At 39.2% G+C, this 16,768-nt stretch overlaps 1 protein-coding gene across 12 annotated transcripts in view; it reads left to right on the forward strand.

Moving 5' to 3' along the window:
- The window catches only part of ARHGEF10 (Rho guanine nucleotide exchange factor 10), a 169,723-nt gene that overhangs the window by 130,201 nt on the left and 22,754 nt on the right, over positions 1 to 16,768 (forward strand). For all 12 annotated transcript variants that reach the window (XM_058288003.2, XM_058288001.1, XM_058288006.1 and 9 more), the window contains 3 exons: positions 1,338 to 1,561; positions 2,219 to 2,376; positions 10,333 to 10,475. In XM_058288003.2, the coding sequence (XP_058143986.1) occupies positions 1,338 to 1,561; positions 2,219 to 2,376; positions 10,333 to 10,475 (525 nt within the window). The remainder of the gene's footprint in view (positions 1 to 1,337; positions 1,562 to 2,218; positions 2,377 to 10,332; positions 10,476 to 16,768) is intronic.

A 16,768-nucleotide genomic window follows, 5' to 3' on the forward strand; every position in this document is an offset into this window, starting at 1 on the left:
CTTTAATTTTAGTGACTAAATCACATGGGGCTGTCTTCCTTCCAACACATTGCTGGCTTGTTACACTGGAGACTTAACAGTTAAATAAATTTGATCCAAATGAAATACAGTATATGAAATTATGTGCAATTGCATTAAGACATTTCTGACTCATGCAAACCAGGGGGAATTCAACATACCATAGAGTTTAAAGTCTTTCATCTTTTTTCATCTTCTGACATTTTTAACCCCCCACACACCCTCCCCAGTGGCTGCATGCTACTTTCCAGGGCCTCAGCCTGACTTTCCTTCCCCCAGATAGCCTATATTCCACTTGAACATCTCACTTCTCTCTCCTCTTGAGCCAAAGCTCCTATTTGGTCAGTATTATGAGTTGAGTTTTTTATTTAAAAAGGAACAATTTGATTACCTAATAACTCTTTTACACCAAGCTATTACTGAATGGAGAGCCTTAATTCTCTCAGGATTTTTTAATTTTAAAAGAAATTTCTTTCTTCCCAAAGGCTCCTTAATTGCCGGTGCTTAATTCCTACTCTCGGTCACTCCGTGCCATTCCCCTTATGCCAGAATCAGAACTTGTCAGTTGGGCGTCCTTCTTCAGAGACAGTACCAAACAAGGGTGTTTGTTTTTAGTATGGAAAAATAAAGTAAAATATACATTCATAAAATTGATGGGAAAGGAAAAAAAAAATCTATATACAGTACACCCTAAATGAGCCCATGCTTTCTGCTGACAAGAGCTTTTGTGTCAGATACTTTGCCACATAAAAAACAAATTTAAGTATAAATCAGAAAACTGTGCTGAGTATTCTCATTGTAAAGATTCAACAGATCTAAAAATCTGTAAATACTGTTGCAACAATGCCAGTTTTAGAAATACTGCCGCACTCTTAAAATGCTAATGATCCACTTGTGGATGCACTCATATTATTTTTTTCTCTTTTGAAGTACTTGTTTTCTAGGTATGACTGTTAAACATTAGTGATAAATTATGTAAAATTGGTATGTATCTGTTTTTTAAGACTAAACTGTGTAGGAATAGACCTTTACCACTGTACAGTGATAGGTATGTGGTTTTTCAAGCTTATCAATGTGTTTTTCTTAAAAAAATAGTTTCTTTAATTTAAAAGAAAAAGTAACCTAATTAAATATGTTGAGAAGAAAAGGGAGGACTATTAGCAAATTGGTTTCTCTACATTTGTTCTCCTATGGAAATTTGTTCCTGTCATTGCTTTGAAATGTCAGTGCCTTTGAAAGTGTATTGTGAAAGAATGTTTGTTCATCATCCACATGTTCGTCTGTTTTGTTTTGTTTTTCCTCTCAATTCCTTGATTCAGATCGGAAGTTGTACCAATCAAATGGGTCAAATAGCTATTATCTCATTTCAAAATTCCAACCCTAAAGTTATCGAATGCTTCAATGTGGAATCTCGCATCCTTTGTATGGTATATATTCCAGTGGAAGAGAAGCATAAAGAGCCTAATGCAGCCTCTGATTCCGAAACAGAGGTTGTAAGAGCTTCAGATGTGCCGACTATTTGTTTAGGGACGGAAGAAGGAAGGTAGCGTTTCATTTTGCTGTGTTGCCAATAATTACCATCCGTTGCGTTCCATTAGAAGTAAAATAATGAGTAACCTACAATGGAAAGAGAACATTCCATCTGATGTCAGGAAACTATATATAGGAATTATGGAATGTGTGGAAATTTTTAGGGCCATTGCCCTTTGAAATAAGAAGGGAATCAGGCCCATGGCAATTATTCTAGGAAAATTCCCAAAGAGAAATTGTAATTCTTGCAAGGGGAAGAGTTTTCTTTTTTCATGTGATTTGCCACTGAACTGTATCATTTTTAATAATTCCTTTAGAAGGACATTACTCCTTGTAGTCCAGAATAACAGAACCATATTCTGTTATTACATTCATATTGGACATTGGCACAGTTTTTAAAAATTAAAATGTTTTTCCTGATGTGAAGTTCCAAGAACTAATTTTTTATAACACAGAATTCTCTTTTAAAATAAGAGAAAGAAAGGAAGAGTGGTAACAGTTTTGAAATATAGCCAAGTATTTCTAGGAGGAGGAGGAGGAAATCAAGGGCAGAGAGGAATTAAAATGAGATATTAAATACATTTATATAAAGAGGTAGCCTGGTTATTTTCATTCATTTTCACACACATTTGAGCAAATATACTTATTAGTTTATATTTTTCTTTTAAAGCATTTCCATTTATAAAAGCAGTCAAGGCTCAAAGAAAGTGAGACTTCAGCACTTTTTCACTCCTGAGAAATCTACTGTCATGAGCTTGGCTTGTACACCTCAGAATCTTTATGCTGGCCTTGTCAATGGGACTGTTGCCATCTACACAAAAGCAGAAGGTAATTAGTATTATGCCGGAGAGTCTGTAGCTCAGATTTTATTACTGTTTCTCTATTGGATTTTCCTTTTTAATATTCATCATATGTCTAGATTTTCTATATACACATTTATATAAGCATATAAACTTTTTCCTCCTCAAAAACATAAAGTGAAGATAAAATGCTGTCTAGTAAACATGTGAAGCTATTTCAAAGTCAAACTCATGACTGACTCCTCTCTACAATTCACAGAGGGAAGGTTTTCATGCAAATCTTCCCCCATTCTGTTCCCCACATACCCTCTGCCCTCGCTCATGGCCAGCCGGCTCTCGGTTCTTGAATGGGAAGACTGCAATCTCCCAGCCAGGCGCCCACCTGGCCTCATGTTCACAGTAGTGTGTTGCTGCTTTCCCCAGTCTTCACTGACCCCAGAAGAACCTTCTCTTGACCAGAAGTTTCTTCTGTTCTCCCATCTCCTGGGACATTATTGCTTCCTGCTTCAGACATCTTACTCCTACATTTCCCCTCTTCTCTGGCTTCTTCAGTTTTTCTTTTTTTTTTTTTTAATTAAGGTATATTATTCATACATGAACATACATAAACAATAAGTATAGAGTAAAGGTTGTGAACTTACAGAATAAACAAGCATGACATCATGCAGGGGTCCCACACGTTATTCCACCACCAGCACCTTGCATTGTTGTGAAATATTTGTTATAAACTATGCAAACAGCATTACCAAAATACACAAAATATGGCCCATATCTTATATTTGGTGTATTTTTTCCCCAACTCACCCTATTATTTTTTAAAATATATGTTTATTAAGTTGTGAACTTAGAAAACAGTCATGCACATGTGCAGAATTCCTATATAATACCTTTCACCAACACACCAACTGTGGTGGAATATTTATGAGATTAGGAGATAATATCATCAAACTCTTACACCAACCATGGTTCATAGCATACATTTGGCACACTTTTTCCATACCCCCCATTATCAGCACAGTGTATTTTCGTCATTAATGCAAGAATATGACAGTATTGCTGTTAACCACAGTCCATAGGTTACACCAATTGTATTTTTCCCCTGCTCCCACCACCCTGTCATAGTGACGTACATCCTCTCTAGCCCTTGGAAGGACACTCTTGCATCTGTACCATCAATCACAATTCTCATCCACCTCTGGTTCACTGTGTTATTCAGTCCCTAGATTATTCTCTAGCCTTCTTTCAATTGACGTTACATCCCTAGACTACTCATTTCAGCCACATTCCCATTTATAAACCAGCTACTACTCAGTAATGTGTTACCATCAACTCTACCCATTTCCACACTTTTACAGTCAAGTTAATTAAAACTTCTACATACATTAAGCATCAGTAGTTCTTCTCAACCCTTCTATCACCTAATAACCTATACTCTAGGTTTTTAACTCCATGCGCTTATTCTTCATATTTAATTCATGTTAATGAGACCATGCAATATTTGTCCTTTTGTGTCTGGTCTCTGTTCCTTTTTGCTGCAAATTCAAGGAAACATTATAATGGGTCCCAGTAATATATACAGGAGTATATCCCAGGTCTTTTTTCTTGTTTCTTTTATTTTTCAGCCGTCTGACCTTCGGCAAGTTGGTTTAACTTCCCTTTGTAACCCAAGCCCCTTTCTGTGTGTTCTCTGTGTTCAATCTCATTTCATCATTACAACAACCCTCTGAGGTAGAGATACCGCTGCCCAAGCTGGTTCTTCAGCCTCCACTCACACTTCCAGAACAGGCATGGTATTTGTGGTAGCTCTGCTTCTTTTATAAGCTCCTCTTCTATGGGCTGTACTGTGACCACTTTTTGGAAACTGTTCTTTCAAAGCGATTTTCTTCTGCTTTTTCTAACGTTCGGTAAGTCCCCTTTCTTGGCTCCTTTCTCACTCAGTGACTAAACGCAGGAGGGCCAGGAGTCAAGCCGTAGGCTGATGCTTCTCTCCCTGGCTGTGCTTTTTCACTCAGTGAGCTCATCAAGCCCCCGCTCAGAAACGCCGTGACTCAAATTTATACATCTAGCCGTGAGCTCTCCTCCAAACTCCAGGCTCATACATGCAACTGCCTTTTTCACATCTCCACTTGGACACCCTAAAGGAACCTCAATGCTGACATTTCAGAAATAGAATACACAGGGTATCTTTTCTTTTCTTTTTTTTTAAGATTTATTTATTTATTTAATTCCCCCCCCCCCCCCGGGTTGTCTGTTCTTGGTGTCTATTTGTGGCGTCTTGTTTCTTTGTCCGCTTCTGTTGTCGTCAGCGGCACGGGAAGTGTGGGCAGCGCCATTCCTGGGCAGGCTGCACTTTCTTTTCACGCTGGGCGGCTTTCCTCACGGGCGCACTCCTTGCGCGTGGGGCTCCCCCACGCGGGGGACACCCTTGCGTGGCACGGCACTCCTTGCGCGCATCAGCACTGCGCATGGCCAGCTGCACACGGGTCAAGGAGGCCCGGGGTTTGAACCACGGACCTCCCATATGGTAGACGGACGCCCTAACCACTGGGCCAAAGTCCGTTTCCCAGGGTATCTTTTCATACTCCACTGAAAGTGGTTTTTCACTCTGTCCTTCTCCAGCTCAGGCAGTGATACTGCCATGCATCTAGTTATTCCGGGTTCCCATCTTTATTTCCCCTTCCTCCTCCTGCCACATCCCATCCACTGCTCACGTTCTAAGTCATCTCCGCAGCTCCATTGTTAATTTACTGCCCTCGTCTGAATTACCCTTACCTCCTGCTAGATTACTGTCGTAGTCTCCACGTTTTTTCTTCTCTGCTTTCCTACTAGTTCAGTCTCCAAACATTTGCTGTCTTAAATTGTGACAAGGTCTTCTCCCTCCCCTTCTTAACACTATCTGATGAGTTCCCTGTGTTCTTACAATAAAATCCCAGGTCTTGTCTCTGGCCTGCGAGGCATTATGAGACCCCAGCCAGCTCTCTTCGCCCCAGCTCACTATGCTCTAGACAAACGGGCTTTCTTCTGTTGTTCACACACATCAAGGAATCTGCACTAGCTGTTCCCTTAGCCTGAGCTGTTATTTGCCATTGAGGTTTGACCTTAAACAGCACCTGCTCTGACCTACCCCTTCCCCTCCCCCACACACACATACTCAGCAGTTCCTCTCTTCTGCTTCACCTGCTGTGTTTTCAACATGACACTTGAGTACTTGTCAGCTGCCTGTCTCCCCCGCCAGTATGTAAACCTCCTGAGAAAGGGGGCTTTGGTGGAATAAACACTTCAATCAGCCTCCCTTTCCTGCACCGCTGCCGTCCTGGCGCTCTCATCTGACCCAACTGATTCCTGCTTTTCTGGGTTTTGTGGCATTTCTCCTTGGTTTTCTCATTTGACAACTCTGCCCATTTCTTCTGCGTCTTTTGCTGGCCTGTTTCTCCTGTGCCCTGTACTGGGGTGGACCGAGGTCTGGGCCTTGGCCCCTGTGCAGGCTTCCTGCTCTCCATTGGCCACCATGGTTTCTCTAGGGAGGATTTTTATCTCAGTGCTGCCTCTTATCCTCCAGTCCCTTATTTCCACCTGCCTATTTTTATCCTCTCTGCCACCCTTGCAGCGCATCTTCCTCCCCCATTCTTCTGATTGTATGTGCATCCCAAATGCGTCATACTAACACCAGAGCTCTACTTGGTTATTTGTAATATCTTAAATAATCATTTCCCCTTGCCCAAGTTCTTACACTTTGTGGCTGGAGATTCTAGTAGTTCCCAGTTGGTTTCTGTACATTTTGTTAGTGTTATTTGGTTATCCAGGGAGGAAAATACTGCATTTCAAGTTTTCTAAGTAAAATTGCAAATTTATCAGAATGATAAAGTGCACAGAAATCAAAGGCTGGAATTACAGCCAGGTACCCCCATGAGAAATCAGGGTTATTCTGTTTCTCCAGGAGTGTATCGGCCTCTCATATAGCTTCTCTCCAAGGGTGTGCTTCATTCGATGCACTCTCTGCAGTCTAGCCTTCCCTTTGATTCTCTGTGCACATGATGGAAGAAGATGCCACAGCTCCATCTCCTGAGGACCTCCCAGGTTCATACCCAGTTTGAGTTAAAATCTGAGAGAGCATCTGATGGGCTAATCAGCCATGGTCACAAATGTGAGCCCTGCTTCTCACAATCTGGGACAACTGACAAGTCGACAGGCCATCAAAATGCAGTTTTAGGAAGACTGAGGGAAACTAAGGGTGCCAAAATGGTACTTGGAAAGAGCACCTGCTATGGACTTGTGGTCAAAATGGTCAAAAGACTTTTTGAAGGACATGACAGTGAAGTTGAGTCTGAAGGTTGAGTATAAGGTAACCAAACATGGTAGAAGAAAGATTTGAACAAAGGGAACAATATGGCAAGAGTCCTGCAGCAAGAGCAGTTACGGTGAGTTCCTAGGAAATAAAAGGTGTACGGTCTGAGAGGCCTGGAGTGCGGGAGAGCAGCGGGCCAGGTGATGATGGTGTTTGATGGGGGCGTATGTCTTAAAGGCAGGGAGGTGCCGTTAATGGGTTTACAGCAGTGGAACAACAGGATCATGTTTATATGATAGAATGATTACTTTGGCTGCAGAATGCATTGTTTCACTATTGCGCTGGATTTATTATGTATTTATAATTGAATACACATTTATTTAAATTTATACAAATATTTATTATTCAAATTCCTCTGTGTGTTGTTAGCTTTTTTTCTGTCCTCTGTTAGGCTTTAGTATCACAATTTTGTTAGCTTAAGTTGTTCTTTCCAGTGCTATGGTAGTGATTAAATGTAATGGTAATCATTAATAATTTGAAAGTTTTAAGTTACCATATTTTCAGTCAGCTCTAGCAAGTTTCTAAAGTTGGTTTTGAATATGTGTAGCCATTTCTTCCAGTACTAGAATTTAGTTGGATTTTTTTACTCCTTGATGCAGTTTTCCTGAGTTAGATTAATATCATTTGTATCATTGAAGTTTCCAAAGTGATTTAATTAGAACATGCTTTCTCTTTAAGATGAAACCGCTTCCATATGTACACTTATTGTCACTTTCTTATTCCTTGTTATGTTTTAATGTTGCTCTCTCTTTTTATCTTTGATTAAGCTTCTTAGAGGAATGTATATAGAGATTTTCATGTCATGAATTTTTTTCTATTCTATTTTTATTACATTATTTTCTGCTTTTATAATTAACTCTCCTTTTCTTGAGTTCATTCTGTGATTATCTTTTGAACGGTTCTTACTTGACTGCACGGTTCACTTCATCCCTTGGATATTAATTCACAAGCCAATCAATTTAAGGTCTTCAGCCCTCTCAGGCTTGGCTGTCTCCCATTAGCTGTGTTATGTAGTTTGCACTATAATATGTTTCTGCATAGTCTGTAATTGCAGTTTTCGTTTCTTTGTGGACTGTAGAGATGTTGGTAGATGTGTTTTTAAATTTCTTCCTAGCCCAGCTTTAGGCAGGCATGTCTTTAGGCCAGGCATGTCTGATAAAACAGTGAAATGAACTGAGCACCAGCGTACGTTTGGTCGTTGATGGTGGAGGGCTGGAGGCCACGTGCGGTTCTCAGAGGAGAAGCTGCTGCTCAGCCCTGATCGTTGCTACCAAGTCTTTGATTTCTTAAAGGAAAGTTGGGAATATGGAATTCTGCCAGGAATTTCTAGATTTCTAAATGTTGGTTCAAAATGTTATTAGCGTGTGTGCCCAAACTGGCTGTGACTAGGGCCTGGGTATGATTTGAGCAGCCTGTTTGCAGACCGTGCCTTAGAATGGAAGCACTCAGGGAGAAGGTACCTGAGAGAGGCAATGTTTTGGCTCAGATTCACATTAATATTTAAGTTGTGCAACATCTGCAGGATTTGGTGAGGAGAGCACACGGTATCTGTAGAAGGAATTAGCTTAGGTGTTCAGAAAACAAAGTTCAGTTGTTAGAAATTAAACCTTAACTGAAATAAAATGTTTGAAGTAGTTATCCCATTTTTGATCTTTGCCTTCTTGCTTCAGAGGAATAGGCAACATCAGTGTGGCAATGCTGACGGAGGGATACCAGCAACCATCTGAGGCTACTAACTGCAGGAAGCAGACAGAGCTTTGAGCTAGGATTCAGGAAACCTAGGTTTTCAGACCATGCCTCACTTATGAGCATTGGGAAACTTGGACAAAATTGTGTTTCCACTCTGAACCTCTTTACTTTCATTCTCAAATGGAGTTTACAATGCTTCAAGGGGTGGTTGTGAGACCAAATGAGATGGTGCGTGTGTGTGCATATGTTGTATAACCGCATAACGATACGCCAGTTCCTAGGAAGATAGATACCCAAATAAAAGGCAACTCGATATCCTTCGGGGCTGATGATTGTCCTGTGTCAACTTTAAACCTTAATCACAACATAAAAACCTTTCCTTTAAAGTTGAATTATAACTAAAAGTAACCTTAATCACACCATAAAAGCCTTTCCTTTAAAGTTGAATTATAACTAGAAGTATGCCACAAAACTGCAGTTTCCTCTTCATGAGCTACACACCTCAGCTTTAAAAAGTTATTTGTATATAGGTTTTTGTATTAAAAAGTTCAGTGCTTTAAATTCAGAACAAGAAATAAGGAGACAATTTAGGACTTAGATTTTGTTCTCTTCCTTAAGCAAAGCATTTTAATTTGATTAAGTAGTTAGCAGCATTAATAGATTAGTAATTTGGTTATGTTTTAAGCATCATGGTTTAATTGGCTTAAATTGAAGAATTTATTTTAATTATCTGCAGGATAATTATATCAATTAGTTTTAAAATTTGTGTTAAATCTTTTAATTTTTTATTGAAATACAAGCTATTGACTCATCCTTTACAGGAAACCTGGTAAATCTCATCAGTAGCTCTTTGAAAATATTTTAAAACCAAAATACTTTTATCACTCCCTATACTTCAGGAAATAGAGAAGTTCACTGAAAGAGAGAAATTCCTTTTGCCTTGATTTTGACTTTTTTTTTTCGTATTCAGTGGAGATATGGTCTCTCTGATGCAGAATATATCTAGGAATATTTTTTTTTTCTAGGAATATTTTAAAAAGAAATAGATTATGGGGAAATTTAAACATTTGCCTAATTATTTCAAGTCCAATTCCTTATGGTGACTGTATCATTTTATATTTTATTATTATAAATAATAGTATATATTGAACACTTGTGTGCCAGGTACTGTATTGAGCTTTTTTTTTTATCCCCACTTGTGGCTTTTTGTGTGTGTGTGTGTGTGTGTGTGTGTGCTGTCTGCTCTCTGTGTCCATTCGCTGTATGCTATTCTGTGTCTGTATTTTCTTTATTTCCACGCCCCCCTTGCTGCTTGCTGCTGTCTGCTCTCTGTGTCCATTCGCCCCGGGCGCTTCTGTATTCTCGCTTGTCTCCCTTTTTTTTTGTTGCGTCACCTTGCCCAGTTGGCTCTGTTATCCCCGACGCCCGTGGCTTCTGCGGGCTGGGCGGTGCTCTGCAGCGTGTGGGCAAGCCTGCCTTCACAAGGGGCCCCAGGATGCGAACCCAGGGCCCCCCATGTGGTAGATGGGAGCTCATCTGACTGAGCCACAGCGGCTTCCCCTGCATTGAGCTTTTCACCTGTGTTATCTTATTTTTAATTCTCCCAACAAGCTCTGAGGTTAGTGTTATCCTCATTTAACTACCAAGTAACAGAGGCTTAGGGGAATAAGCAGTTTGTTCAGGACATGTTTTTAGCGGTTGGGCTGGGGTCACAAGCAGGCCTCCCAGCTTCTTCATTTGCTCTGTGCTTAATCACTATATGAAACTGCCTTATCAAAATGCTGTTCATCCTTAAAACCCCAGACACACTCATAATCAAATATAAGTAGAAACTACAAACTTTATTTTGGTTGTCTGTTATTTAAAATGATCTGTGGTCCTGTTCCCCTATCCCTGATTGGTGTGGATGATTCAATCTGAATGAAATTTAAAGAAATATTTCCTTTTAAGATGGATCCTGGAATTCTGAACCTCAAAAAGTGATAAAATTAGGTGTCCTACCAGTTAAAAGTCTACTAATAATGGAAGATACTTTATGGGCAGCTTCTGGAGGCCAAGTTTTTATAATCAGCATTGAGGCTCATTCTACAGAGGTAAGTTATTTTAAGTCACCATACAGTATGGAAAAGATGTATTTCAAAAGTATTCCCAATTATCTTGCAATCCTAGAAATCAAGAAAGTCTGTGGCACTTAGAAAACACAGGTAGTCTCTTGCCTATAGATGTGCTAAAAGAAAATTGCTTCTAAAATTTGCTTAGAAAGATTGATTTTCTAGAAAATCAAACTAATCATTTTCTAACCATTTATCCATAGGAATTATTGTTCATTGTTTACCTGCTAAAAACCATATTACTTTAAAACATATATCTAGTGTGAATATCCTAGAGAGTTCCAAAGTGCATTTGGAATATTAGCATTTGGTCGAAGCAGCATTTCAAATCAGTGGGATGAATGGATTATTCAACAAATGATAATGAGACAACTGGCTAAGCCATTTGGAAAAAGTAAAGCTGGATCACAACCCCCAACTCTTTACCCTTAAACATTCCTGATGGATTGAAATTTTAACATAGAAATGAAACCATAGCTTATCAGTTTAAAAAAAGTAGAGTGGTTTTATTACTTTGCAATGGGAAAAGCCTTTCCAAGCATGTCACAACCTAGAAGATGCCATAATAAAGAAAGGAAAAGATAAATTTAGTAGTTTCGTAAGTTTTTTTCTACTTCTAAAATGTGTGTTTGTGTCTGTGTATCATGTATAAAATTTTTATGAATGAAAAATTGGGGAAATATTTGCTGCATTTATAACTGAGAATTAATTAATATATAAAGAACTGTTACTAAAATTTAAGGAAAAGATTGCCAACCTAATAGAAAATGTCCAAAGGACATGAAGGGGCTACTTACAGTAAAAGAAATGTAAATAGGCAATATACTCACATACATAAATTTAAACATATATACTTTAACCTCATTAATAACTAAAAATTGTATATTAAAACAAGATATCATTTTTTCAGATTGACAAAAGTTAAAAAGTTTGGGAAACGGACTTGGCCCAGTGGTTAGGGCATCTGTCTACCACATGGGAGGTCCGTGGTTCAAACCCCGGGCCTCCTTGACCCGTGTGGAGCTGGCCCATGCGCAGTGCTGATGCGTACAAGGAGTGCCCTGTCACGTAGGGGTGTCCCCACGTAGGGGGGCCCCACATGCAATGAGTGCACCCGTAAGGAGAGCCGCCCAGCGTGAAAGAAAGAGCAGCCTGCCCAGGAATGATGCCGCACACACAGAGAGCTGACACAACAAGATGATGCAACAAAAAGAAACAGATACCCGTACCGCTGACAACAACAGAAGCAGACAAAGAAACAAGATGCATCAAATAGACACAGAGAACAGACAACCAAGGGGCGGGGCGGGGGAGGAGAGAAAGAAAGAAAGAAAGAAATCTTAAAAAAAAAAAAGTTAAGTTTGATGCTACCCAGTGTTAGTGAGGTGTATAGGCAAATAAACTCTCTAATACTCTGCTGAAGGAGTATGTATTGGTGTAACATCTTTGGTAAGCAATCATGTATTGCCTGTTAGCATTCAAGCAGCTAGTAATCTTTTGCCAGCAATTTCAGAGCTAGGACTGCAGATGAGCTTGCACAAGCACATATAAGGACATTCATTGCAATCTACATGAAGATTGATAGGAGGAACTGCTTTAAAATGGAATACTATGCAGCCAAGAAAAAGAATTCATGTAGCTATTCTATGGAGGTATATTATTACATATAAAATGGCAGGTTGGAGAACATTCTGTTAATATGTGTTAAGGGGATGGAAATATACCTACACACACTGATATAGGGGCAAATACAGCTCATAGTAAATTCTGTATTGCTAGTAGTGTAATATATACATATATATGTATGTATGTATGTATACTTGCAATCGTATAAAAATGTCTGGAAAGATAAAAAGCTGTGACTGCTGGTAGGGAAGAAGAGATGGAAGAGATAGGGAAGAATTCTTACTTTTCATTACACCTTTTGAATACTTCAGCCACATGCATATATTACTTATATTGTAAGAAATTAAGCATACTCAGTTTTCTCCTGTCTCCTGGTCATTACCATCTCTTCCCACCTAAGTAAACTCAGATAACGGGTATTTTTTTCGGCCAACAACAAAAGAATCACCTCACAAAAATTCCTTTGACCATCTCACCAAAGGTAATAGTAAAACAGATTCTGTTAAATTGGAGTCAGGGGCATACAGTGTAATCTCTGAGGGCCCTGAAGACATGTTTGAATGCTTGTTCTAAATCCCCACAAATCCAATAGTAAACTTTAGTAATTATGGACTTCTGAAGAAATTTGTCTATACTCTTCTTAGGAGGAGTTTATCAGTCCACTAGAGATTATAAACTATTTTGCTAAATTTTTATGAGACTTCTTTAAGCATTTAGGAAACCTATTTCAGAGTATATCTTGGTGGCATGTTTTATAATCACGGGGGGAAGTGGAACGTAAGCCTCAAGTGCAGACTGCTCCTGTAGGTTGTGGAGCTGGGGTTGACAACGTCAGAGTAACTGGAGTCCTCAGAAGGGGCATCAGTCGAATCTTAGCTGGGAAAAAGTCTCAGGATGCGTGTCAGGAGGCTGAGGCCTCCAGAGGTTACGTTCTTGCTAAGAACAAAAGGCTACCCGCATGTGGGGAAAGCTGCAGAGAGAAACTGCAGCCCTGGACTTGAGACTGTAATGTGCTTTCTGTCATACGGCAGATTCCTTTTCCATCTTTTTTTAAAACCACAGCTGCTCCGACCTCTGCTGTCACAACCCTGCCCTCTAAAGACAGTGACAGAAGAGTCATCTAGACAACAGTTACAGGGCCACATGAGGCAGTTTACAATAGAAGGAAAACACATGGCTTTCATTTCCAAAAATGCAGAGTACAGGGTAGAAATACTTTATCTTTTGTTTTCTAGGATAGAAATATTTTAACTATTTTTGTCCAATATTTACATAGTAACCTTTGTTTCTACTTCTGTCCATTTCATACTTTTTATTTCATGTACCCATTGAGTCAAGTTGAGCAAAGAGTTAATGAATGCCAACACTGTGCAGAGTACATTTATAGATTCTGTAGACTTCCACACCATCAGTGATATCGCCTTAGTAATGTTGTGCTTAAAAAGTCAAGATTCATACCACACTAATGAGAGTTGTTGAGGTGGGGGGGGGGTGAGGTATATGGGGACCTCTTATATTTTTTAATGTAACATTTTATGTGATCTATGTTATCTTTTAAAAATAAATAAAAAATATGTTTTAAAAAAAAGACAAGGTTTAAATCCTAGCTCAACCATTACCACAAGCAACTTATCTGAAGTAGCTTACCTCAGGTAAGCAACTTACGTGAGCCTCCTGTATCTTATCCGTAAATGGGGGATAATTCTTATCTCTCAAGCTATTTTGTAGATAAAACAAGATTGAAAATCACCTAGCAAAGAGCACTCTGGTAATGGTAGTTCTTTATTATTAGAATAAATTATTATTAGAATATAATACCCAAGAACCACAAATAGCATTTTGTTAGTCAATATTTGTGTTTCTTTTCACACAGAAGGAATAATATAACAACATTCTTTAAAACATTTCTCCAAAAGAGTACATTATTTTTGTCATAAATTAATACCAAAGATTAGAATGATGGTTTCTATAGCTATTGCCATGGTGATTCTAGGCTAACATAACGTTCTCAAATTATGACTTTATTACAATTAAAATATTATTTCCACATGTTCCAAAGACTTTAGATGCTGTGCATCTTAAAGGCTCGGAGAAGAGTAATGCATATGGATCCAGATATGTTACCATTATATGTAATATATATAGTATATATTTACATAAAATACTAAGTAAATAAATTGAGAGAAAAAGTGAAAATCTTTTCTTTTCTGAAAAAATGAAACCCGTCATGCTGTTCCTGTTGTTCAGGAGAAACCACAGTTCAGATGTTGGCACAGCTCTTGATCTAAAGTCACGAGGCATTTCCACTCTGTGGGGTGGCAGCAAGAGCTGCTAAGAAGATTCCAAATATGCACTATATTGTTCAAACAGTGACAGGCCCTGCCCAGCTGGCTGCACATTCGGAGCAACCCATAGGGTGTGGGATGAATCTGGCTGAGTGGGATGGAAGGCACAAGGTCCACTTGGAAACAACCTTTGGAAGGATAAAAGAGTACTGCAGGCTTTAGTGTTACTGAAGTAACTTTACTCTGATGCAATGGCTGGTACAGTTACAGGTTGGAAATGGCCTGGCTCCAGTCCTAGCTCTGGCACTTAAAAGCTGGGCAACACATGATGTGACAAATCGCTTCAAGTTTCTACGTCTCCAGTGCTTTATTCATATGTGGCAGAACTACTACTCACCCTTGCATTCCTGTCAGGGTGGGTTGTTAAGAGCAGAAGGCAGAGCATGTAAAGGCTAACTGCCACATAAATGAAAACTACAGTCCCTGGAATTGTAGATTTTTTTTGGGGGGGGGGGCTTTGGTTTGATTTTTTCAGATTAAGAATTCTATTTTCTTTCTTAATTCTGTGTAGCTTTCTACCTTTGGTTTTTACCTTGGGTTTTTTTAATTCCCTTTCTAAATTTCAAAGTTTTAGAAACATTAATACAGTTCTAAAAGTAATTTGACATTTAGGAAAAAACCAATTATTCTGGATTTCTGGCAAGCGTTGAAGTCACAGATTTTTTTCTTAGAGACACAGATTTCACAGTTTCAGTTTAATCACTATAGCTGTTTAAAACTAAAACTTGCTATTCACTCTTGATTTTCTGCAATATATCTTGCTTCTGACTTAAAAGAGAGGAAGAGAGAAAACAAGAAGAAAGGAAAGGAATTTCTTTCCCTCCATCGAAGGGAAAAATATAATGTAATCCCAAAAGATAAGCTATTAAAGGATGACCAGTAGCGTAGTGGTTGTCTGAGATGATGTATTTTTTTCTCATAAGAATTAAATCATGTTATTCTATAGAAAGAAAAACACAGCACAAAGTAGACACAAGCTAGCAAAAGAAACCCAAGATTCTAAAACTACCCTCTATCAATCCACATGCTACTTACCTTCACAACCCTTCAGAATCCACAATTTAAGATGAAAGATGGGAGCAGATGTGGCTCAAGCAGTTGGGCACTTGCTTCCCACATGGGAGGTCCCAGGTTCAGTTCTTGGTGCCTCCAAAAAAGAAAATGAGAAGACAGACAAATGAGCCATCTTGGGGGAGGGGGATAAGCAATAAAATAAAAAGTGAAAGAAAACTTAGAGATACTGTTACCCAATGCCCTTATTTTCAAAAAGAAAAGGTTCAGAGAAAGTAGGAGACATTTACAACATCACAGAGACTAAATATTCATATAATTAGTCATCCGGTAGAAAAATATTATGTACCTGTAAAGTATCAAGCACTGTGCAAAAACAAAGGTAAGTAAGGCACAGGCCCTACTGACAAATGACAAAATAGTTGGGAAGCCAGAAATAAAAACAAGGTTCTAGGGAAACATTGAGGATGACACACAATTCTTCCCAGGGCCATCAGGTAGGTAGACCAAAGCTGGTATCCAGGATCGGGACTGGCTACATAATTGGGAGGGCCTTTTGTTCAAAATTTACTAAAATATTCAAAATGGCAACAGTAGCACATTAAACCAAGTGCAGGACCCTTCAGTGCACAGGACTGTATGTGACGCCATATGTTGCATGCCCAGGAAGCTGTCCCTGTCAAGGATGAGCAGAATGCACTAGAAGAAAAGGGTGGAGAAGAACATTTCAGAGAAAAGGAGTAATATGCGTCAGGATATGAGAAAGCAGGGTTTCCTAAGGAAACTGCAAGTATTTCTCTTGCCTGGAAATGAAGGGTGGGTCTGTGAGTGGTAGGAAGTAAAGCTGATCCAGGTAAGAAGGATCTGATAAGAAGGGACCCCTTACTTCATACAGAGGAGCTTGGTTTTATGTTGTCGTTGCACTGACTTTTAGACTGTTCTTTTTAAGTATTCAGAGGAGTTCCTCAGGGGAAGGCCAAGGGGGAGCTCAAAGGGGAGGCCACATGTCTACCAAAGGCAGCTGCATGTAACCTTATTTCCTGCAGCAGATTTGTGGATTATTTTCTCTGGAACACCACCATCACCGGTCGTTGGTGAACCATTGAAGGATTTTAAATATGGGGTGGATGTTGTCAAATGTGTATTTTCAGACAGTCATTTGCCAGAAGTTTATAGGGGTGTGAGAGTGAAGACCAAAAAACTAATTGAGAAGGTTATTCCAGAAGTCCATCTGGAAAAGATTACCTGAACTATCGAGAGAGCAATAGAAAGATGGGAGAAGATTGAAAGAAT

This window comes from Dasypus novemcinctus, chromosome 25 (assembly GCF_030445035.2).
Source record: "Dasypus novemcinctus isolate mDasNov1 chromosome 25, mDasNov1.1.hap2, whole genome shotgun sequence".
Lineage (NCBI taxonomy): Eukaryota > Metazoa > Chordata > Mammalia > Cingulata > Dasypodidae > Dasypus > Dasypus novemcinctus.